General features: G+C 36.4%; 1 protein-coding gene across 1 annotated transcript in view; it reads left to right on the top strand.

Annotated features, from left to right (window-relative positions):
* Positions 1-1,469: 1,469 nt before the first annotated feature.
* Positions 1,470-26,847, top strand: part of LOC145672952 (lipase member H-like) — a 69,333-nt gene continuing 43,955 nt past the window's right edge. Inside the window, exons 1-2 of the mRNA XM_081742203.1 lie at positions 1,470-1,719; positions 21,843-22,010. Of these exons, the coding sequence (XP_081598329.1) occupies positions 1,641-1,719; positions 21,843-22,010 (247 nt within the window). The 5' untranslated portion in view covers positions 1,470-1,640. The remainder of the gene's footprint in view (positions 1,720-21,842; positions 22,011-26,847) is intronic.

Genomic DNA, 26,847 nt, shown 5'->3' with positions numbered 1-26,847 from the left:
GTAGCTGCTTTGGAGGAAGAGTTTTCTTCCCCCTCAAAATCTTGAGGGAGAACTAAAAGAATCCAACTTTTCCTCCTACCCTTCCGCTGCAGGACCTCCAATGTGGATGAAATCCACACCGTTGGATAGTTGCATCCTTCCTGAAGAGAAAGACACCTAAATCATCGCTCTAGGTTAATTAGGAGCCGAGCTACGGAGGTTTAAACTGCTGGCTCAGATCTTGAGCCATTAGTTCTGAAATTTTAAGATTTTGCCAAGTGGGGCCAAGATTGTTCACCGATATGAGTTATGCATTTTGTATCAGTGTGTTAATACACAGTTTATTGAAAAAAAAAAAAAAAAAGCATATGTTTCTCGAAATCAAGGAGAGAAATTGTCCCCATGTCCTCTCCAAATGACGTCACTGTTCAAGACATTTGATTTAATGTAGTTAGAAAAATGCGGCAATTGAGTAACAGCTATCGTAACCGCGTGGATAAAAGGATCCTAAAAATGTGCTAAAAATCAATGAAAAACAAATTACTTTTTTTGCAAATCGAAATTAGTTACTGTATTACATTTCAATTCAATACACTTTCGTTGATCCGCGATGTTGCATCAGAACCAGGCGCAAATTTTAGAATGTAGGTTAACAAACTAATTCTTTTTTTAAAAAATTACAAGAAATGAAATATAATATATTAATTATTACATATGGGTATATTTTTAATCATTACTTAACAGTAAGTTCATTACACTGTAATTTGCAAAACGAAACAACATTTGAAAGGAATAACATGTAATTTTTAAAATATTACACCATGACAATTACATATACAAGAGACACGCCCATGCACTGAAGGAATACCATAGCAAAATACGCCCACATATTATGATAATAACAATAAAGAAGACAAAGTCCTAGTAATTTCCAGAACGTAAATAATGGCATCTCATTTTGTTCTCATAAATCAACTGCACATCAGGACAGTGTTGCAAAATACAGAACAAACCTAGATTTCATTCATAGTAACGAAATTGGCGCTCGATGATTATTTAAGCTAGCAACAGCACTGAAACAGCAGATCGTTCTAAAACAGTGAACAGGTTAAACACAATGAACAGTTTATGCAGCACTGAACAAAATAAAAACTGGAAGAAGAAGAAGAAGAAGAAAAAAAGAAGAAGAAGAAGAAGAATATAACACAGATACATGTGTACGTGTTATGTCATAACTGAAAATGCAGGTGCTTCAACAAGGAAACCAAAAACTACTTAGACAGAGAAAGAAAATATATGGAATTTTTTGGTTACGTAAAATAGCAAACAATTGGGTCCTAAATAAACTTCAAGTAAAGAAAGAGAAGAAAAAGGCCAGTGACGGTAACTAGTTTTTATTTCTTACTTAACAACTAGGATTTTTCATTGCTCAAAACTCACCCGATTCCCCCCCGCGTGTTTGAGTGAAAGTGGTAATTCAGATACTCACTCAATCCGCGTCTCGTGTAGATGCATATAACCACAGCATTTTTCTACATTAACTTGGAAAGGTTGAAACGGTGCAATCATAGCAGAATTAATAGTGTGCTTTTGTGTGGCTCAGTGGCGGATGCGCGGTGTTAGAAGAAAGTGATTTGCATATTGCAACACGAGACAGAACAATGGCTAATATTCTAGTTCCTTTTACACTTATATTGACTGTATTTACTGGAACGTTAGCAGAAACTGTTGGAAACACTGGTAAGATTATTTTCCGACCTTTATCAATATATCTTTGAAGGATATAGTTTACTTATGCTATGAGAGGCCAGGGTGTGTTTTATCGAATTGTTATTAACCCTCGCAGGACCAAGCCTCAGTGTATTCTTAGATACCATTTTTGAACTCTTATTGTTTACAAGGGCTGCAATGGCTCAGTGGTAGAGCGTTCACCCTTGGTGCATGGGATCCTTGGTTCGATCCCAACTCGCTCCAAGTGAGCTTTGTGGTGGACAAACGCCGTGTGCGTAGGTTTTCTCGGGGTTCTCCCGTTTCCTCCCACTTTCTTTATTCCATCATTTCATTCATTTCTCATCATTACCGTCTCCTTTAGCCTAGCCGGCATAACACTAGGACGTAAAACTTAATGATTTCGTTTTATTTCATGTTCGCAAAAGAAATAGAGAAAGGTTTGATCCGTGGAAACAAATATTTTATAAACTTGTTAACACAAAATAAAAATACTGATTATGGGGTCAGAGATATTCATGATTGAAATTCAAAATTTGGGAACTGTTATATTTTGGGGCGCTCCTTTGGTACTGCTAGGGTTAACTGACGTGTGTTGTTAATTACCTCACAGGCCTAATCACTGCGAAATTAAAATACCGCTAATTTTACAGTAATTATGTGATACCTTCAAATAAATAAATAAAAATCGAAAAGTGGAACAAGAGCTTGCTAGACAATGTTATTTTTCATGAGATCCCGTTCCGTTTGCAGCCATTTATAAACGCGAAAATAAATACCAATTTTCTAAATGGCTGGAAATCGAAAGCAGATAAATGGGTCGTGATAACGGCATCTCATGTAAAATAATATAGTCTAGGGAGGTCTTGTTCCACTTTCCTTTTTTTTTTTTTTTTTTTTTATCTATTTGAAGATATCACATAATTACTGTAAAATTAGCGTTATTTTAATTTTGTCGTTCTCTATTGATTTCTAACACCAAGGTCGTTTATAATCATTAACCTTTCGGAAGCATAAAGAGAAACTGGCAGATATATATAATAGATGTATGAGCTATAGTAAAGGTTCACCCACGGCGTCCACTGTGTTCAGACCCTCCAGATTTCATAACTCGACTAATATTTCCAGACTTTCTTAACAGAACCATATTTGTTTAACAGAGCAATGATTGATATAGGTTAAGGATCTGATTTTATATCTCATATGTATCGCTTCTTTTCTTGGGCCGCAGTGCTTGAGTGTTCACCTCTAGTGCATGAGTTCCTTGGTTCGATCCGAACTCGCGCCAAGTGAAGTTTGTGGTGGATAAACACCATGTGCGTGGGTTTTCTTGGGGTTCTCCCGTTTCCTCCCACTATTCATTCCATCATTCCATTTATTTCTCATCATCACCGTATCCTTTGGCCTAGCCGTCACAAGCGTGGGACGTTAAATTTAAATATTTCATTTAATTTCCTTTCTTTTATAAAAAATAATCTAGCTGTATCATTAAAAATATATATAGAGTTGGTAGTGATTAACAAGTACTTATCGCCTCTTCTTTGAAATAAAAGATCCAAGTTCCATTCTCGGTGGAAGTTTTTTTGTTTTGGATTTCATGTTAAATTGTAGATTCATGTCTCAGATATCCTCGGTCCAATAACGGGTCAATCAAACAATGAAAGAAAAACGTAATTAAATAGTTATGCTCCCAGGACAGGGGCCTCATTCGGAGCTTCATGGCCCATGGAATCCGGAGCTTCAATGCCGCGTTCACAAAAGCTCGCCATTGACTTCTGTTGTTAGCCACCTGAATGCAGTTTCTACTTTGTATGCCTACATCCTTAAGATCCATCTTAATATCGTCCTCGCATCTGCGTCTAGGTCTTTCCAATGTATGGTGAACAATATAAATTATGAGATCCTCGTTTTGAAGTTTCCGCCATTTCCCATTCCCGTTCCTCTTTGAACCGAATATTCGTCTCAGGATTTCATTCTTAAATATTTTCAGTCTGTGTTCTTTCTACAGAGTAAGCGACCATGTTTGGCAACCATACAACACAACAGGTATAATTATTGTTTTATAATTATACTTCAAGCTTCACATTCCTCTACAGAATTCGTGACGAGAAAGGATTTTGAACTTAAGACGATGATCCTGCGGCGAGGACCACCAAAATTGTATATAACGTAACTCGTTATACACAGGTCCTCAGTCATAATTATGGCTAGATTATATCACTAAAATCATTTAAAACAGTCTATATTGCATTTAGCTTTCTTTGCTTTTATTGTGGCACACACTTATTGAAATAAATACACACCTTTTTGATTAGGCATACATCCCTTTATATGATGTTTCCTGAATTATATAGTTTTTTTCTTTTGTTTGTTTGTTTTGTTTTACAAAACCTTGTTATGACAACGTAAAGACAAAAACTCATCAAAAATCATTATATTAGAATCAATTTTGATTCTTTTTTTTTTCGTGTATTTTTTCTTCTTCTTCAAACTGGTTAGTGCATATTTTAAAATCATACATTGCCCGGAAATATAAGAACAGATATTTAAAATTACACTGAAAATACAAGATATCGTTGCAAACTGAATAATAAAAGTAATTTCTTGCTTTCAGTCGCTATTTAATTTCTTAGTGGATGGGTTTTAGTGGAAAATTTCTAGTACAACAGATTAATTTATTCTGTAATATATAAGACAGGGTGAGCCAAAAGTCCTTGGACACCTGCATAAGTTTGAAAATCGACGGGAAAAGTAAAAAAGTGATGATGGGAACAGAGGTTTGATGAGGGGCTGCAACTTTTGGAGTGTATGTCATTCATGGCCGCCATCTTGAAATCCGCCATTTTGGATTCAAGTCACTTTTTTTAAATGGGAAGGGGGTGTATGACACATCAAATAATACTAGCTTGAGCTCAGGAATTTAGTGGTGTAATTTGTTTTTTTCTATCTTGTACAGTTTAGAAGTTATTGATGTTCAAAAGTGGGAAATTACCTTGATACTGAATGCTACAACACATGTTCTACGTGTTGTCCAACCAGTGCAATGCACAACTGTAGTCGCCGCAACCACTCTGACTGTCCACGGAGGAGAATGTCTCCTGAAATTTGGTCACAGGCTTGTTTGATGCGTTCCTTCATGTGTCTCAAATCACTGATTGTCTCAGCATACACTATCTGCTTAAGATGTCCCCATAGATAAAAATAAAGGTCCGTTAAGTCAAGGGATATGAGCGGCCATTCTACGGGACCATGGCGACCAATCCACTTCCCTGGCAGTTGTTCATCCAACCATTCACGGACACTAAGTCCATAGTGTGGAGGGGCTACATCGTGCTGAAAATAAGATGGGAAAATGCCGTCAGCGTTCAGTGTGGCAGGGAACACAAGGTCCTGCAGCAGCATCAGATACTGTGGTGCAGTTAAGGTGTTGTAAATGAAAAATGGTCCAATGATACGGGTGTCCCATATGCCACAACACACCATCACATTCGCTGTTCTCGAGTCGGGCCAACCCAGTTCGGATTTGCGTCACACCAGTACCGACAATTATGTCGATTAACCTCCCCGTTCAAAGTGAAATACGTCTCGTCGTATGCCCTTGGCAAACGCAGGATCCTGTTCGTGTTGTTCAGTAGCCCACATGCAGAACTCGAACAGGCGATCAGGGTCATCCTCGTTCAATTTATGTTGCATGTGCAGCTTGTAAGGATGAGAGTGATTGGAGTGCAATATCCGGACAACGAAGGATTGGCTTATTGCACATGCTAGAGACACACGACGGGTACTTCTTTTAGGACTTTTCACAAACGACGCAACAACCGCCGTTGCAGTTTCCTCATTGGCGGCAGTCTTTGGTCGCCCACTAAGTGCTCTATCTTGAACAGAACCCATCTCCCGGAATTTGGTGATCACGTGAGCCACTGTGCTGTGCTGTACCGGTTCTCTGTCTGGGTGCCGTCTGTTGTAGTCAGCTGGTATTGTTCGGTACCTGCGTTCCCCTGATATAAGGATGATCTCGATCTTCTGTTCACGTGTCAGACCCATTTTAGATCACCTGGAACAAAGAGAGAGCTGGGTCAGTATCAAGGTAATTTCCCACCTTTGCACATTAATAACTTCTAAACTGTACAAAAGAGAGAGAGAGAGAGAAAAAAAAAACAAATTACACCACTAAATTCCTGAGCTCAAGCTAGTGTTACTTAATGTGTCATACACCCCCCTTCCCATTTAAAAAATTACTTGAATCCAAAATGGCGGATTTTAAGATGGCGGTCATGAATGACATACACTCCAAAAGTTGCGGCCCCTCATCAAACCTCTGTTCCCATCACCACTTTTTACTTTTCCCGTCAATTTTCAAACTTATGCAGGTGTCCCTAGTGTTTACCTTCTAGATCCGCCACTGCTGGTGAAAGATTCATCCCCACGTCTGTCAGATCAGTAAATTGAACACTGTTAGTGCTGCGCGGAAATATAGATGCAACAATGAAAATAATTTAAGCAAAGCGTTTTGTTATACTAGAAATATAATCACTTTAACAATAAGAAATAACTAAGTATAACAAACGGGTTACAAATGAGATAGATAATTACTTAGTGGCAACTTAATATGTAAGCTCGTAAATATAATTCATTGGCAAATACAGTAGCTCTGTAAAATGTGCACTTTGCGTAGCTCACAGATTAAGTCTATGCCATGCCCAGATTTGACTGTCAAAAATCAACATCAACAGAATGTCAAAACATGATCGACATCTTGAAATGTTCAAAAATTGAATTTGAATTGAATTTCTCTTTATTGAATTTCTCTTTATTTCAGCGGGCGAGGTTCAGCCGGCGGCTGCTCTGCCACCTAACCATTGTCATCATTACAAAGAAAAGAAAGAAAAAAAATAAAGATACAAGATACAAATAACAACATAACATGATACATTCAATAATACTAAGAATAAACAAAACACTCAGTAAATGTAAATGTAAAAAAAAAAAGAAAAAAAAACTTTACTCATGCTGCTAGTCCAATTTCATACTGTAGTAAACCTTCCATGTGTGCCAATGTTTTGTCTCTGATCTCTAAATAATAATGTTTGGAGTGATGATTTAAATGAATTATACGGTTTGTCAGTGATTGACTTTGGTAGGGAGTTCCAGATTCTTACTGCCGAAATTGAAAATGCCTTCTCTGTTATTTTTAAAAAATGCCGGGGCGTTTTCAGTTTATTGCTTCCTCGGGTATTGTAACGGTGAATTTCTGACCTACATGTTAATTTATGATGTAAGTAAGGTGGTGTTTTATGTGAGTTTATTTTGTATAGTAAACAACAGTATCGGAGACATCGTCTGCGGGACATGGTTAGGATATTGTTTTCATTAAGTACCGGCAGAATATGCTGAGACTTTCTGTAATTGAGTGAGAAGGGTATAGAGTAATTATGTATTTTCTGAATTACTCTAGTATTTTCAGTGGAGAGGGAACTACCATATATTGAATCGCAGTAATCGAACAGAAGGAAAATGAGAGTGTTAATAAGATATAGTCTTGTTTCTTGCGACAAATAGCCTTTTAATTTACAAAAGCTGTCGTAAGATGCGCTTAGCTTTAATACACTGTTCAGAAATGTGTTTATTCCAGCTAAGTCCTTGGTCTATTATTAAGCCTAGATCTTTTACAAAGGGAGAAAATGGAATATTGGAATTCACTACAGTTACTTTTAGGTCATCAGGGTTGATTTTGCTCAACTGATGTGATGTTCAAAATACAGTGAAAACACATTTTAATGGATTAAGTAAAAGACTATTCTTAAGGCACCAGTTGCTAACAACTAAAAGATCCGTATTAAGTAACTTTATTGTGTCCATAATGTTTTCAGGCGTACTACTGATGAAGATTTGTGTATCATCCGCATAGAAGTGAATTGTTAAGCAAAATATGCCACTTTTATCCTTTGTACTTCAGTGACACAAATTTAATCGTTTATCCTGATTAGTATTTTTTATATTTTAAAAATATGGATCGATCGATCGATATATCGAAATACCACACCGCTCTAACGGAGATCTAGCAACCCTACCAACTTTATCAGAGGTGGCTCGTGAGGGAAGTCACATCGGTAAACAATATTTTTTCCTATGAAACTAAAATAAGAAAATGTTCTTAATGTACTAATTGTTGTACACAACAGTTCATACGTAAGACATCTTTTATTCCCTTAGTTTCAAGCCATAAAAGTTTCGAACCGCCTCTGAACTTAACCATCTAGAATCCGAACAATGTATAACATTGGTGAGAATTAGGAATGCGCACGAGACGAGTCGAGACAGGATTTTCCTGACAAAATTCGAGTCGAGACACGGCTCTTCCAATAGAGAAATATACATTTTTCGAGTCGAGACATCACTTTTACAGCACATTTTTGAGCCACAAATCTTGTCTCGTGCGCATCCCTAGTGAGAATCGAATCACGTCATATCCTCCAAAGCAGTGTTCGTAGGTTTAAGAAAATTTCCCTCTACTCACAAAATTTTCCCTTTGCATATCACCTGTATGACACTATATTATCAAGTCACTTGCACGACACTTTCTCGAAATCAAACAGTTTTACACATTTCTTTTTTTCTTTCTGTCTTCATTTCTTCTTCTATAATTTCTGAGCACACCGGGATCAAACGCGGGACCACGCGAACCAAAAATAGCAAATCAGTAATTTGGTCACTAAGATGTAATTCATAAGGAATGATCTGTATTAAACTGTTAATCTGATTTGAAATCTTCTTGCATCATGAAACTGAGCAAGTTATAAAATGAGGTTAATGCTTTATCAGAAAATGTGCTCTGGATTAACTCTTACACCGGTAAGGGTTGCAACAACCTTCTCCCATCAGCCCGCATCTGAAAAGAAATAATAATAATAAAAAGAGAACACAACTCTCTAGTGTTCTCAAGGTCTTGTATGAGAAACGATATACGTAGAATTCACCTGCATGTAGCTGTTAAGTCCACCGTAAGTTGGAACATATAAACGCACACACAATACGAAGTATACCAAAAGAAATTTGAGGAACTGTTGAGCCAATGTCCCAATAATATACGCAAATGTATTATTCATTATTCAATCGAATGATGCACTGTGATATTGCAAACAGTAGGGTAAACTAAAGAAATTTAATTTCTAAATATCAAGTTTAATTTAATCCAAATCTGTTCAAGTTTACATTCGTTGGGCAAATGCGGCCCATCAATTGAACTTCTGCAGTTCACAAGGCTCGAAAGTCGAACATTTCGCAACAATACGCAACTCTATAATATTACCGGCAGGCAAATTGCATTGTGCTAAATGTCACATCTGATCAGCTGTGCATTGAGTCAAAAGCCTCTTATATGTCGAATATTACAAACTTCGTTTGTTGCAGCAAGCAACACTATGACATGTATCAGTGATGGCACGGATCATGAATCGGTCTATTTGGGTCTATCCGAGTCACCGGATCAAACCGAGTCTGAGAAAAGAGACTCAGGCCCTGATAAAAGTCATGACCCAAGTGAACCATTGCGTCATTGACGCATACGAGTACATACATTTTATATTGATGTTATTGTTCTCTAAAATTAGACCAATTGGAAACATGTGTGAAACAAAACATTTTATTAATGCTAATAGGATATACCTGATGACAGAAATAAAAGATTTAGGGGACACCATACTAAACAACTTTCTCATTCTCATTTCTTGAACTAAATAATTTATAATGCAGTTGCTGATGGACTATTTTCTTACGAAATATAAAAAAAAAAATCATTAACTCGTCTTTGAGAAAACTGCCCGAAAAGGATGTAACCTCATGGGTAGCGCTCCCTGACGTCCCAGTTTAGCCTGGAAATACATAATCTTTTCCCCGACGTATTGTTCGGGACTCCAAATGCCCTGATTTTCCTCCACAATATAAGCTAATATTATTCATGCATTTTCCCCAGAAAAATCCAACTTTTATTATAATCGATACTAAACGGATAGGAATCCCCTTTGTCACTCACTTTTGGTAAGCGCTGTCGTATTATTTAATTAACCCTTATAGTTCGGAAAGTAACAAGTGCATAACTATGAATGTTCTGTAATTTTGTTTAATTTAATCTAAAAGTCCTCATAATTTTTCCCCAACATAACAGGTTCACGAAGGAAGCAATATAACAAGATTTAAACCATATTGTGTAATAACTCGTTTATCTTTAAACGTTGGTAAATGCTCTTCATTCTGTTCGTGCAATTACATTATCAATTTATAGTGTCTGAAATCCGAAACTTGGGTAAACTAGTGTTGCCCAATAAGGCTCAAGAAATTTTTAGCCTTATCTCGAAAACGAGACGAGATTTGTCATGTCTCTCGTCTCGTGGACAACAGGAATCACAGTAGATCTCTGAGAGTGTGCTTTAAGATAACGTCCGATAGAGATGTAGATTGGTTCAGATTTTTTCTAAGGTCTAGTTAAGTTCCAAATCAAGCAAGGCGATCTATGTAACAAGCAATTTCAACAAATTGAGTTTGCTTATTGTATAATGAAGGAGGCATTAATGGCAACTGGAGATTTCAAGTTTGGAGTGCAGATCATTAACAAGATCAGATATGCAGATGATACGGCTGTTGTAGCAAGAACCGAAGAAGGACTACAGTCGTAGATGATTGAAAATAGTCGACACTGAAAGACGATATGGAATGCAAATTAACATCACAGATTCGAAAGTTATGAGAATATCCCGTAGAAACGCGCCCTTACAGGTTAGGGTAGAACAAAGAGAATTTGAAAAGGTCGATAATTTCAAGTATTTGGGAAGTATATGACGAATGACGCTTATTGCACGAAACATATCAGGTACAGAATTATCATAGCGAAAGAAGCATTCAACAAGAAAAGGTCACTCTTAACTAGCAGGCTCAATATTGGACTAAGGAAGAAATTGGTCAAGTGCTATATATGGAGCATTGGAATTTATGGTTCAGAGATTTGGACATCACGGAAGTTAAAGAAAAAATATTTAGAGAGTTTCGAAATGTGGTGTTGGAGCAAAATGAAGAAGATAAAATGGACAGCGAGAGCAAGAAACTGTTTTAAACCGGGTAGGGGAGAAGAGGGCGCTTTTAATCAGCATCCTTCGTAGGAAGGCCAATTGAATTGGACACATCTTGCGATGAAATTGTCTTCTTCATACCACCATAGAGGGAAATATGGAAATAAAGTGAGGAATAGGGAGAACACAATTGATCGATGATTTGAAAAATAGAAGAAAATGTTGAGAGTTGAAAGAGAATCCTGAAGACTGATAAACGTGGGAGAAACATTCCCAGGCCCAAACCTAAATAAATGAAGCCTCATTAGCCCCAGAACCTATCTAAGGGCAGAATACTTAATAATAATAATAATAATAATAATAATAATAATAATAATAATAATAATAATAATAATAATAATAATAATAATAATAATAATAATAATAATAATAATAGTTTTATGATTGGCATACGTGGCTTCAGCATAAGAGACCCAGCTTCGATTCTTGTTCCGAAGTCGTGTGGTTCGGACCCCACTTTTGCTGCAGCCTCATGTTGCATATAGCGGTGACGCAAGGAAAGACTAGACCAACTAATCAACTTCTAAAAATCAAAGTCTGACCTTAACTTTATTCATTCTCATTATTATAGTGAGGTTCAATTTGCGTTAAACAGAAGAGAAAGCGTGCATTTAAGTTTAGTACCCAGCTCTGGAGTAGAAGAAGAGGAAGTGATGTCATCAAAGAATTATGTAACGGATAGAATCTTACCATTTGGAAGCGATATAACTCTATATTAGATTCATCCAATAAATAAGCTGTACAAAAACCGCGAAACATATATTTGTGAATAAATGTGTTCGCGTTTCTCTTTGAAAATGAAACTAAAATGAAATTTTTCAGTTTTACGTCCCACGTTTTTGCCCTGTAGACTACAGGAGACGTTGATGATGAGAAAGGAATGAAATGGTGGAATGATGAAAGTTGGAGGAAACGGAAGAACCTTGAGAAAATCCTCGCACACGGTGTTTGTCTATCATAAGCCTCATTTGGCGTAAGCTGTGATCGAAGCCAGGACCCAACTCAACAGAGGTGAACGATCTACCACTCAGGGTTGCATTTAAAAAAGGGTTAAGAATATTTTAATGTTTTGCCTAGATGTTTATGCAACCCGCAACTCTTATCTTTCTTTACGTTTGCATATTAGTTACGTAAAACGTATTTATGAATGAATGGGATATGGATAACCACCCTTAAAGTTACCATTACCAGTGAAAATGCTATTTGATTGACTCCATTAATGAATTCGACCAAGTGAATCGCTCTAGATATCTACTACAAAAAGCATAGTTTAAAAGTTCCCTTTTTCATGCAAGAAGTTTAAAAATTCCCTTTTTCATTCAAAAAGTTTAAAAATCCCCTTCTTCATGCAAAAATTTTAAAAATTTCCTTTTCATGCAAAAAGTTTAAATATTCCCCTTTTCATGCAAAAATCATAATTTAAAAAACTCCCTTTCTATTCAAAAACAGTTTAAAAATGCATTTTTCATGCAAAAACAGTTTAACAATTCCGTTTTTCATGGAAAAAAGTTTAAAAAATTTCGTTTTCATCCAGAAAACAGTTTCAAAAATTGCTTTTTCATGCAAAAAAGTTTCAAAAATTTCCTTTTTCATGCAAAAATCAGTTTAAAAACTTCCTCTCCTCTTACAAAAAACAATTTAACAATTCCCTTTCTCATGCAAAAAAAAAAAAAAAAGTTTAAAAGTTCCCTTTTCATGCAAAAAAAAAAATAAAAATTCCTATTTTCATGCAAAAACAATTTAAGAATTCCCTTTCCATTAAAAAAAGTTTAAAAATTCCCTTTTCATGTAAAAAAAAAAAAGGTTTCAAAGATTTCCTTTTTCATGCAAAATACAGTTTAAAATCCTCCCTCCTCATACAAAAACCAGTTTTAAAATTCCTTTTCTCATGCTAAAACATAGTTGAAAAATTATTTTTTTAATGCAAAAACAATTTAAGAATTCCCATTTTCATGCAGGAAAACATAGTTTAAAAATTTTCTCTTCATACAAAAAACAGTCAAAAATATCCTTTTGCATGCAAAAACATAGTTTAAAAAATTTCCGTTATCCTATGGAGCAACGAACATACATACTAACTTAAAAGTCTTGTAACTACCACTAATGTGGGCCCTAATAACATTGGATGTCCAAGTACAGCCAACTGTTCAAGAAACGAGCAAATTTAGAATTTTTGGACTTTTTTTTTCTGTTTTTGACTATGAAGTAACATCTGAATACAAAACCAAAATATTTTACTGAAATGTAGTTTGATCATATAAAGTATATGTATCCATAGATGTCGCTAGTATTAATTTCGATTTAGAACAATACACAGGGCTGCAAATTGAAAAAAAAAATGTTTTTTTTTTTTTTTTTTTTGATTAGTAGGTGAACTTAATTTTTTGTTCCTGGCTGATTACGAATAATGAATTCGTTTTTTCCTTGTCACGTAAGGTTTTCTTACAAATCAAAGTCCAAATTTGGGCCATTTTCCGTATTCAATACTGCTTTATTATACCTTATTTCTTGTCTTCTAGCAGACTAAAGAGCTTATTACACTAAATAACTGAACGTGTTTTGTTTAATGTGAATACAGACAGACATAAAAGAATATAAGATTATTTTCATTAAGTCTGGAACCAAGAAGTTCAGCAGATTCTTTAGACAAATTTAGGACTCTAACTAGATCATTGAGCTGGCTTTGAGTGAGTGATACAGGGTCACGAGATCCACTAAGGAGGTTGTAAACTTCATCTTCTATTTCACTACCTTCCACTGTATCACTTTACGAACTAGGATCATTTACATACTCAAGACTTAATGAAGATGTCGAAACAGGCAAGTCTGGGCCGTGCAGCACAGGTCTCATTGCAGAGGAAATATTGGGATACACTATCTTTGTCTTGTTTCGAGTATTGTGTCCTACAATTTCACAGGAACAGAAGTAGCAATCGTCGCTGTAGTTTTTGGGCTCTCTCCACACCATTGGTACTGCGAGTGGCATAGATAACCGCTTTCCAGTGCTCCAGAACTGTAACGCTTCCACACAAGATCTACACATAATATGTGGAGGCCACGATTTATCTTGACCTCCAAGTTTCATATGAAAGTATGCGTAATAAGCTGTTCTTACAAAATCTGTAATTTTCTGTCTCTGCGTGGAACAAATTCACCTCAGATGTAACAAAATACATTTGGTCTATTCTTACAACCGCGAATGCCATGGCAACACACCTTATTCAACGAATTAAAGAACAAAACTAACCTAAGAGATTAATACTTCATACCATTGAAGCACATCTAAGATTTGCGACAATTAAAAATGAAATTTATTTGAAATAAGACAAAAAGGTTTGATAGAGAAATATTTTAAATAGTCATGCAGGCAACAGTTAGTTAATTTAATTAAATTAAACTTCCCTACACTTGTTGGAGAATCTGAAAAGAAAATCAATAAAATGTTAGAAAAAATGAGAAAGGGCTTTGAAGAATATGGGATGAAAATAAATGTTAGAAAGACAAAAGCCATGGTGATTGGAAGAAGGGGTCTGTGTCAAATATAAAAGTAGGAGGGGAGAAAATAGAACAAGTGGATAGTTTTCGATACCTGGGTAGTATTCTTAGTAATGACATGAAATGCGAACGTGAAATAAAAGCAAGGATAGGAATGGCGAAAGAAGCCTTCAGGAGGAATAAAAGTCTGTTTTGTGGGACCTTGAATAAAGGGTTGAGAAAAAGACTCATAAAATGCTTCGTGTGGAGTGTTGTACTGTAGGGGGCGGAAACGTGGACATTAGGTAAAGGTGACGAAAATCGACTGGAAGCCTTCGAAATGTGGGTGTGGAGAAGAATGGAAAGAATTAGTTGGGTAGAGCGGAAAACGAATGAGAGAGTGTTAGAAATGGTGGGTGAGAAAAGAACACTTTTAGATATTATTAGGAAGAGAAAGAGAAACTGGTTGGGACATTGCCTAAGAAGAGATTGTATCATGAGGGACGTCCTAGAGGGTATGGTGGAGGGAAAGAGAGGGAGGGGGCGAAGGAGACTACAATTAATGGATGATATTAAAACAGAAAGATCATACGCGAAGACAAAAGATTAGCGGAGGACCGTGGACCGTGGAAGCTTCTCAGCTGCGGCAAGTGACCTGCCAATAAAGGCAGAATACCTATGATGATGATGATCCCTATACTTAAAGCACTTTCGTCTTTATTACCACCTGGATAATTTTATTACGTGCTAGCGACATCTAGAGTGAATTACGCTTAAACGTGCATACCACAATCAACATATATTAATCGTGAATTGTAAGAAATTCTTGCATGATATGAGAAAACCAGTGCCAGTTTCGGTTTCAGCATGTTCGAATACATATAAAACACCCAAAATTATAAAAAACAACAGAACCTATGCGGCCCTGTGTAATCAATTAGGTCTCGAACCCTGAACAGAAAGTCAGTTTGGTTTGTGGCTATTCGCTTGATGGATTTATTTTACAATCATAGTTTGCAAGTTCATAAATACTATCTATTACCATGAAATTGATATAGGCTACCTTATTAGACGAGAAACAAAAACATTTGAAATGAGTTGAAGAATTAGTACAGTTCAATGCAATTTTAAGCAATTTCTTGAAATTGAGCAATTTTTTTTAACAATTTCTGAATAGGATTATGAAATGAATACGTAATTCTAGAAATGAATATAAAGTAAGCCTCCTGCAGAACACAACGCCATCTTGGAACCTTCGTGCAAAGAAACTAAAAGGAAATACGTAAGCATCAAGATTAGCACGATAAATGAAATGTGCTTCCGACAAAATACTTAATCTGAAAGTATCATCATCATAAGTATTTCGCTATTATCGGCAGGTCACTTGCCGCAACTGAGAAGTTTCCATGCTCCACGGTTTTCACCTAATCTTATCTTCACGTACGATTATTCTGTTTTCATATCGTTCACCAATTATAGTGTCTTTCGCCTTTTCTCTCTCTTTCCTAACTCCATACTGTACGACTCCCTCATAATCAGTTTCTTCTAAACCAACGTCCCATCCAGCTTCTCTTCCTTTTCTTAAAATCTGAAATTGTTCTTTACTCCTCCGCCATTTGTAATACCATCCAGGCACGTAGCCAAAGAGTGGGTCAGGGGGGTCCGGGCCCCTTCCCCCTTCGAGACCAGAAATAAAAAAAAAATAAGGAAGGATGAAACTAACAGAACCGAGAAAAAGAATAATCAGCGTTAAAAATAAAAAAGCTACAGCAAGCGTTTGGTTACTCTTTCTTATGAGGAGGTTCGTGTGGAGAAAACGGGGGAGGGGGTCAAGTTAGAAATAGATATTATTGTAACGGAGCATTCCGAATTCCATCTAGTTCCATGCTAATTCTATGGATTACAAATGACGATCGATAAACCGGTTCGATCAGATTGACTCTCAGCTAGAACTTAAGAAATGTCCACAATCACCAATAATATGAGCATGAAACATAGTTTCCAGTTACACTTGTTAAAGAAATTTTCGATTTCGCGGCAACACTAAACAATTTTATAGGATGTCTTTACTGCTTACACCTTCTAACGAACAAACGGGTTTAAATTTTCCACAAAGAATAATGCCTTAAACGTATAATACTTTTGTGTTCGAAGAACGGAGGCAGGGCAACGGCTGAAACATAAATTGCAGGACCGCAGGCCGACTAAGTTTGGGGTGCCTAGTGGCAAAGTCCAAAGCTTGTCGAAGGCTAATTTAAATATATATTAGAAGAGGCGCACTCGTGCGGTGGGAAAACCGAGTTCAGGTTCCCCGTCCCAAAGCAAACTTCCTAATCAACATACATTTGTGCACTTTCTCAATAAAAATATACTTGATTTGATTGTTAGTTTATCGCCCCTTTCAGCAGCAAGGCTATATGAGATGTTGAACCACCGCTTAACGCGGAATCCGAACCATATGAACTCCCACCGGGAATCGAACCCGGTTCTCCCACGCCAAAGACACGTACGGTAACTAGGCACTAGGAAGGTCTAAAAATAAACTTGTTTAACAAAGAGGTCATTGATGTAGCAGAAAAATTTGATCTTACACTTCATCTGTATTTTTTCTCTTATAAAAAACATCTAGTTTTATCATTTTCTTCTGAAAATATAGGTGGAATTATTTTACAGTTACTTATCGTCTTTTCGGATGCTGAATAATACCCGTTCAATCTTGAATAGCCCCCCCTTAAAGCTTGAACCCCTCCTAACAAAAAATTCTGGGTGAGCGGCTGTATAATAGGAATGTTGTTAATAAATAAGCAAAGAATAAATTTATGATTATTCATCATTATATTTATATGTATCATTTACCATTCCTTCCTAATCTTGAGAGAGCTCCTTTGTGGCTAAGCGGGTTAGCGTATGAACCTTTGGCGTGGCAGACCCGGGTTCGGTCCCCGGTGGGAGCTCATGTGGTTCGGATTCCACGTTAATTAGTACGTCCACGTCTCATATAGCCTTAATGCTGAAAGGGAAGCTAAACTTTAAAAAAATCAAATAATAAAAACCCTAATCTTGACACTACAGCACGTTCCTCTGTTTCAGAGGTTTCCGGCCCGATTTGCGATATAAAAGTACCGAATCCACCACAGTGGTTCAGACCCGATCTTTTTGAACTTTAGAACTCGTGCTGTATAACCTCGGTGTTGATAGAGAACGCTATATACAAACAAATCAATCAGAATTTTGATATTAGCAACACTTGTGCAATGTTACTTGCTGAAGGAAATGATTTTTAGATATTCTCCGTGACAAATTTGAATAGATTTAAGCTGTAATTCGAATCACCTCAATGCGTTTAAAGCTCTCCCGTTGGAAATCGAATCCGTGAACCTCGTACACCAAACAAGTAAATGCTACCCACTAAATGAGTGGAGAGGATTACTGTGTAGTTCTGACATATTTGTTAAATTTCAACATCACGAAAGAGCATGATGATAGAATCACTGATATAATATTGTTCCATCTTGAAAGTATATTCCATTATGCAAAAGCAATGTGGTGTAACACTTTACGTAATACTCTTAAGAGTTTTTTTTTTTTTTTTTTTTGTAATTGATTTACTTATGAATTAATTATTACACATATAACAAACGGAAGTGAAAAAGTGAAAGAACTGAACAAATAATAAAAGATTCAACTAGATCACACAAAAGCCTTTCACTTTTTATATAATATGCTTCTCATATTATAGTTTCAATACGTTACAATAGCTCCAGGTAGAAATATAACTGTGAAAGATGTAATAAGTGTTATAATAACAACACTAATATGTTTAGAAGTAGGTTATTTTGTTGTTTGAAATTTAATGTCCAGTTTCACTAATGTGGACTACAGCTAAACAGGCCTGCCTCTCTTTTCCGATAACATTTTGAACTTTAGATTCTTCATACAGAAAGTGAGGACGCTATAACAACTTCAGCCGAAGGAAGTTCGATTCCCGGTGCAGATCCCACCTTAAGCTGTAGGCCCACATCTCATATAGCCTCGCTGCTGAAATGAACGCTAAATTGAAAATCAAATTCAGCCACAGAAAAACTTTTTCAAACGTTGGTATAGGATTAATAAAATATTGTATTTTATTGTGTATTTCTAAGAAGGCGGCATTAACCGGACTGCCTTGGTTTCTGTTCCCGATAGGAAAATTGAAATGAAATGACATCTTTCAGTTTTGCATTCCACGATAATGCCGTGTACGCTGAAGGAGACGGTAATGATAAGAATTAATGGAATGGTTGAATAAAGAAAATGGGAGATAACCCGAGGACAATCCACATAATTATACGGTATTTGTTCACCACAAAAGCTCACTTGGCCCAGAGATGGCATCAAGCCCGTATCCATGGGGTCTAGGGGGGCCGGGTCCCCCTAAATTTTTGCTGAGCCCCCTAAAATATTCATGGTAGGCTTGCAAATGAACTATAATATGGTGATGAACTACAATAAGGTTGGATCGCCCTCCTTAACTTCAGCCGCCCCTTTACATGTTTGAGCTGCCTATCGGCCTGGATGGCATCGAACCCAGAACACTTCACCACTGAGCCATTACAAGCGCTTTCACGGTGGAGACATTTTCTTTCATTTCCTACGAAGGATACTGGCTAGAGGCGTCTCCTTCTTTCCTATTCGTTTTAAAACATCTTCGTTTGTTACTCTCTTTTGTCCATTTTATCTTCTCCATCTTCCTCCAACACCACATTTCGAAGCTCTCTAAATATTTCTCCTCTAATTTCCTTAATGTCCAAGTCTCTGGACCATAGAATCCAATGCTTGATGTATAGCACTTGACCAACTTCTTCTCAAGTCCAATACTAAGCCTGATAGTTAAGAGTTATCTTTTCTTGTTGAATGCTTCTTTGGCTATGGCAATTCTTGACCTGATATCTTCGGTGCAGTGCGCGTCTCTGGTCAAAAATACTTCTCAGATATGGGGCACGCTGGCTTAGTGATAGAGCGTTCACCTCCAGTGCTTGGGGTCCCTGGTTCGATCCCAGCTCGCGCCGTGGGACTTTGTGATGGACAAACACTGTGCTTGGGGGTTTTCTCGGGGTTCTCCCGTTTCCTCCCCACTTTCTTCATTCCACCATTTCACTCATCTTTCATCATCACCATCTCCTTTAGCCTAACTGGCATAAGCGTGGGACGTAAAACTTAACGATTTCATTTTACTTCTCAGATACTTGAAATGATCGACCCCTCCAAGTTCTCTTTGTTCTATTCTGACCCATAACTGTGCGTTTATTACTGTATACATATATATGAATATATTAATGAAGTGACTTTCAAGTAAAAGCTATTTTCTCTCTAACAAAAAATAAAAGCAAAATAATTCTAAAATTGTACGTGGAAAAAGTATTCGTACAGCTAACATATTTAAGAAAATAATAATAATAATAACATGACTTTTCAATTGATTAATACTTTGTAGTGTTCCTTTTATTTGTCTGAAGTCTTCTGTAAATTGGAATGACTAAGTTCGCTGTATTTTTAGGTGAAATATTGTCGCATTCTTCCAATAAAGCATTTTTGAGAACTGCTTTCGTAGAAATAACCTTATATCTTATTTTTTAGAACAAAAAAAATTTTAATAAATGCTTTATGGGATTGATGTCTGATCACTACGTGTATGTGTGAACTAGTTTGGGTACATTATTAGTACCCATATCCTAGTATTATATGCGGTATTTTTTTTTTTTTTTATCCTTATCATGCAAAAATACGAAGTCATTTTTGGGAACCATTTTTGCAGTTCTTTGCCAAAGATTGCTATTTAAAATGTTGATATGGTTCTTTTAGTTCATCGTTCCTTCTACAAAACACAAATTTCCGACACTAACAGCACTCATTGACCTCTAAACAAGCATCAATCATCCAACTGTTCCACTGCTGGAGTACGAGTTTTGGGATCAATCTCGGTTCCCTTCATTCTTCGCAGTTTTTCTCCCATTAGAGCCAAACAAGTTATACTTAACTCTCGTCCATGAAAATAATTCTGTTTTAAATGTCAACGGTCTTATTTACGCCATTCAGAGCGATCAGTGTTTCTTCCAAACATGTTTTCTTTGGGGGGAAGATTTGACCCCCGGAGCTCTGAGAGTGCCCCCCGGAGGAGACCAAAATAATACTTCTATAATATAATAATAAATAGATCAGCAGTGCCCCCGGAATAATAAGTGTACCCGCCCGGAACATTGCTTCTAAAAGAAATAGGGTTTGCGATTACTGTTAACCGCCCAAGTTTTGTTTCCTAAGATACGGCAATTATAGCATGCTGTTTTCAGCGCATTCCTCACTGTAGCCAATGATACCTTTACTCGTCGTCTCTGCAGCTTATTTGCAATCTGAGGGGCATTTATCTTTGGATTAATTTTGATAATATGCACTATCATGTTCTTGTATCTATTTGATAATTCTGGGCGACCACTCCTATGTTCGTTTTTAATTGGCTTCGTAATCCTGAATCTATTTAATATCAACTGCACCATTGACTGAAGTCGTTCCATGATTTTAGATATTTCAGACTCGGGCGTCTCTGGTATTGAAGTACAAAATATTCAATATTTTATTCTAATTTAATTTATATACTAACGACAGAATAACAAGGTAAAAAATGGAATCGGAGCTAATACACAGGTTGGGTTAGGCAGTACATTTAAATCACTTTTGCATGCCAGAGTCCCCCCAAATTTTGCATGCCAGAGACCCCGGTGATTTCAGACATCGATTTAGTCTAATTGTGAACCCTGACTATCATTTTTCTTTCATCCTCTGTTGTTTATTTTACTTTGTGCTTCATCTTACCTTCAACTAAATGTTTGTGGTGAACTGATACCGAGAAATAAGTTGATACCTCTATCAGCAACCTTCTCAAACACCAATGCAAGAGTAATCACACTAACAGTACTTGGCAGGTATCTTTACTACGAACAAAGCTAGGGAGTACGAATACTTTTTCGACGGGAGTAAGACGTGAAACCAGTAAACTGAGTAGGTGGTGGAAATTGTGAATTTAATAGTGCAAGAAAGTGTGAACGTAAATGCATAGGGTTCATATCGTCCCATGACAACCAGAGGAACGTAACTCCATTTTCGTAGGTTTACAGGCGAGAGGACAAAAACATTATTTTCTTAGAAAGGTGTGTGTTTAATAAGATGATAATTGAGCTACATTACAACAGATGATCGACAAGGAGAACAGATGGCGTAACGTTCCATTTACAAAAAGTGGGGCTTTCAAAATAATGTCCAAACATAAAGAAAACGAAAACCGCATTTTTGGAGTTACGTTCGTCTGGTTCTCACGCCACGATATATATATGGCATATATAATCTCAACTTAATTACAATACAATATATGTAATTAATATATATATATATATACACTGTATACTGCATATACAAATCATAAAGTTCGAAGTTCAAGGGTCGCAACTGCACTGCACCTTGTACTGACGGAAAAATAATTTAATTTTTCCCTTATGTTTTATTTTGCAGGTAGATCTATAGAATCAATAGATTTAAAGACTAGTGACTCTTCTGAGAAGATAAACATTCAAATTACACTTCCACAGCAACAGCCAAGACCAAGATTGCAAGGAAATCCTCTGGGTCGGAGACTCCAAGGGAGGAGGTTACGTCGTGGAAGACAGTTTGTTTGTTTCGGTGAGTAAAAAAAAAAGTAGCAGTATATCATAATGTAAATAACTGATAAGCTAAAATTACACATTATATCAAAAGTATGTATAAGTGATACCAGGGATACATCCACAGGGGTGGTCCACCGTCTCTGCTGGGGAGCTTCCCCAAAACTTTCTAACTTAAAGCCGTGTCTAACGTTTTCAGCTGAGATAATCAATCCTTATATAATAACATGGTAAACTTCTTTCCAAAGTATTATGAAAACTGGGAAATGATTAATGTAGCATCAAAATAAATAGTTGTCATAATATTTTGGAAAGAAATATGTCATTTTATTATATAGGGTAATCCAAACGCACTCCGAATGTTGGACATAACTTTATCATACGTTTCTACACTTTTTCCATAAAACTATACTTGTTTTTACAGGGAAATCATTGATGTAACATCAAAATTTGATCTTACAAATTATTTGTACACTTTCTCTTGTAAAATCAATCTAGTTCTATCATTTTTTTGTGTGTATGAAAATATAGGCGGAAGTATTTTACAATTGAGGACCGTTTTAACAAAACTCAACAAACATCATTTATAAAATTTTACACGAGAGACTTTTTTTTTTTCTAAAAGTTGTACTCAATATAGTTGATTCAAAATATTTCAAAATTTTAATACTGGTCATCCATGTATATAGGAATTGATGAAGAATAAATTGAAGTTCATCACGAACGGTGTTTATTGAGGAAAAGAAGTCAGAAATTAAAATTTTTTACAAAATTCAACATATCCACTTTTTCATGCTTGTTTCTTTATTTTATTGAGCCAGGTGGTATAAATATACATTCTAAGCATTTAATTTTTAAAAAAAAAATCTTTGAGTTTTACGTCCCACGCTTATGCTGGTTAGGCTAAAGGAGACAGTGCTTATGAGAAATGAGTGAAAATGGTGGAATGAAGAAAGTGGGAGGAAACGGGAGAACCCCGAGAAAATCCCACGCACACGGTGTTTGTTCACCTCAAAGTTCACTTGGCGGGGGCTGGGATCCAACCCGGGACCCCAAGCACCAGAGGTGAACGCTGTACCACTGAGCCGCCGCGGCCCCCTCGTTTAAATTAAATGGGCTGTTAAGTATATTACATTTTGTTGATAATATCAGAATAAAAAGTTAACAGTGTATTAGTAAATTTATAGTTTCCTTGTAAGTTAAGACATAAACAGAAGTTTCCATAGTAACAAAATCTCTTTCTCAGATCTTAAACTTATTATGAAACTCATAGTCATGCATTGAAATGGCAACTAAAGCATTGGTACATAATACAATGTTAGGATTTTTAAAGTTGTATGAAGACAAGAGAGAAACACAGTAATCTTTTATATAAAGGTTCTTCATAACACAGAACTTTATCTTTAGTATCACTAGCATTCCCTTGTACAACTTTTGACCAGAACTCTTTACTTTCCTCTGAATCATTGTCAAAATAAGACATTAACTTTTTCACGTCATTAGCTTTATCTTTTGCTTACATGATTCACTGATGGAAGTTGAGGTGCTTCTAACATTATTGAAGCACTTCTCTTTCCAGGTTTAAGCATCTCAACCAGTGGCGTCATTTAGGGGCAGGGAGGGGCATTTTCCCCCCACCCCTGAATTTGAGATTTATATAGATTTTATCAATAGAATAGTAGTAAGTCAGTGAAAAACGCGAAATTTTACTTATATCAAGGGGTCTTGCCCCCCCTCTCCAAGCCAAATCTGAAATGACGCTCTTGACCTTCACGTCTATCGGTGAAGCAAAGTAAGTATTTTGAAAAAGTCATTATGTCCTGGTCTCATAATGCAGTACTCTTGCCTCAGATATCCTAAAAGGCAATTTGGCTTTCATTAAACGTTTGGAAATTGATTTTATCGTAATATACCGGTATTTACCCCAAACGTTTCCAAAAATGTCATAATATTCTGAGGGCAGAGTGATTGTTTCGTGTTTTCTTAGTTTTTTCCCCTTCAAAAAGACCAGAAGCCCTGTCAGGAGGCAGAAAGCTATGCCAACGTTTTGGGAAATAATCTTGAAAAATGGAGATAATTGTAGAATCTAGAACAATGGAAATGTCGAGTTTTATTAAAATTTGGTATATTCAAGTGCCTTTTACAACAGCAAATATTCAATTTCGTCCGTCGTTAGCCATTTTGTGACGCTCATATCAAAGTACCAGAATCCGTTAAAAAAAAACGCAATTTTGAAAAAAATGGCGTTTGTTGGGTTTTGTTAAAACGATCCTCAATTACTCATCACCTTTTCGGGTACAGAATACTACAATTCCATTCAATACTGCATAGACTTAGTGGCTTGTAGTATTGAATACCCCTCCCCAAAGCTTTCACCCCCCCAACAGAAAACTTCTGAGTGCGCACCTGAGTAGTAGAAATCATTAACTACTCTGATGGGATATCGCGGACTTCAACCGTCATGTGTTACTTTCTAAATTTAAAGTTACTCAATATGTGATGCTAGTTTGTTGTCTATCCTCATATTGTAGTTGGGTGTGAACAAACTATCATTATCCGGTATTAATAGCATAGGCGGCCTTGTTCTTTGAAGGGCCTGGGATGAGGGATCCCTGCGGGGTCCTTTGGCAGTTGTATGACACAATATCGAAAGTAAAAGTGTGAATAAAAGAATATCGCCAGTCAAAATATTATCAAGAAAATATAAAATTCTTCTCGATTTCAGCGGTGTTTTCGTTTACAAATAGGAACGTTACTAAGAGCTACTTAACATAATCGTGTATATCTCGTGAATAATCAAAGAGTACTGGAGTAACACTTGGTTTTTAACAACTTTCCGAGGTCTAGAAATAATCACTGCGAAATTAAAATACCGCTAAATTTACAGTAAATTATGTGATATCTTCAAATAGATAAAAGATAATCAAAATGAGGAACAAGAGAGCGCTAGACAATATTATTTTCCTTGAGGTACCGTTATCACGAGTCACCTAGTAGCTTTCGGTCTGCAGCCATTTAGAAAAATCGGCATTTATTTTCGCAGTTATAAATGGCTGCAGACCGAAAGCTATTAGGTGACTCGTGATAACGGTACCTCAAGGAAAATAATATTGTCTAGCGCTCTCTTGTTCCTCATTTTGATTATCTTTTATCTATTTGAAGATATCACATAATTTACTGTAAATTTAGCGGTATTTTCATTTCGCCATGATGGGGCCTCTTAGAGTTTTGCTTTCGTTTTCCATAATTTTTGTAAATTTATTTTTAATATTTCTTCCCAAATTGCCCCTCAATGCTAAAATTGAGTGAAACTGGAAACTAAACACTAGTTAATAAAAGCCACTCTAAGATACATGTACAGCTCTTATGTTCACGAATTTGAAGTTGGGTGTGAAGCATGGAGAGTGGCGAATATCATAAACAGCCATTGGAGTGGGAGTCGGCCGATAATGTTGCAGGATGAAATGATGATAGGTGGACAAAAGCAATCATTGATCAGATATCAAAGTATAAAAAGGGACCTAAGAAACATTCTTATGTAGAGTGGCGTGATTAAATCAAGAAGCAATGGAGTAACATGGAAAAGAATTACAAATATAGATACTTTTGGGGAAGAGTTCCAGTGTCATCCATGCAGCAATGGATTGACAATGACTCACTATGTTAAATGTAGTCTATAATTTACTTTCAGAACATATTGAAATATTTCTGCAACTTTCCTTTCTGCACCAAGGTTCTATGCTTTCTGCGGGAATCGAACTCAGTTTCCAGTGCTTACTTCCCAGACGCATATTTTTTCGTGCTCGACCTTAGCCATAGGACATAAATACACGCTTCTGATTGGTTAGACCACCTCCGTAATAGACATATTAATCGAAGTTGCACCACCCGAGTGTGACGTAATGTCACGTGGTGTTATCATAGCGGCAAAGGTGGAATCAAACGAGCCCTGTGGTAATTCTAGCCCCATTCGCTCGCTGACGTACGCTCAGCTATATTTCATAGCGTAAGTAAATAACTTTTTTTATCAATGAAATTGTGTGTGCAAAGTGGACTAACTACCACATGACATTACGTCACGACCGGATGGTGCAAATTGAATGTAAATTTAACTATTCTCCTGTTAGTTTATAATGTTATTTATAAGGGCTATCAGAAATCTGAAGATAATTGTGGAAAAATGCACTATATAATGAATAATTTATGCACTTTATATTACATACAAGAGCAAACGATTATTATGATAAAAGTGTTACGAAAATTAAAAAAAAAAAAAAAAAAAAGAAGAAGAAATAAAACTTTCCTTGGGATGGGTTTAAACCCACGCCAAAAGCGATTTTCATTATGAGCCCACTCGCTAACACACACGACTATGAAGACCGACACTATTTGGAGTTTGATTTGTGCTATATGTATGATATGTGGAAAGAAACGGATAACTCCAACCAATCAGAACCGCGTATTTAGCTCCTATGTCTAGGGTCAAGCGTGATGAGCTATCCAGCCAAGAAAAAGATTTGTAAGATAGATGGGAAAATCAGAAAAGATTATGACAATAGCAGTCAATATAATATTATACAAATACCCCTTACCTAGTAAACATAATTCACATTCGCAATTTTGTCTTTCTTTCACTAGCCAGTGTTTGAGACACTCAACTAAACAAGGTGCAGGTTATAAAAATTGACAAAGTAATGTGCCCAGAGCTTGTTAATAATATTACACACTCAGGAGGCACATACACTATACAAAGTTCAGATAATTTTGACGTAATTCTGCCGTTCGGTTTTTGATACTTCTTTTCTTAATTCTATACCAGAAACTTCGACAGTTGAATGCTCTACAACACTCTCGGG

Source organism: Thermobia domestica, chromosome 16 (assembly GCF_964235325.1).
Source record: "Thermobia domestica chromosome 16, izTheDome1.hap1.1, whole genome shotgun sequence".
In the NCBI taxonomy this organism is placed as follows: Eukaryota; Metazoa; Arthropoda; class Insecta; order Zygentoma; family Lepismatidae; genus Thermobia; species Thermobia domestica.
This window is presented reverse-complemented; position numbering and strand designations above follow the sequence as displayed.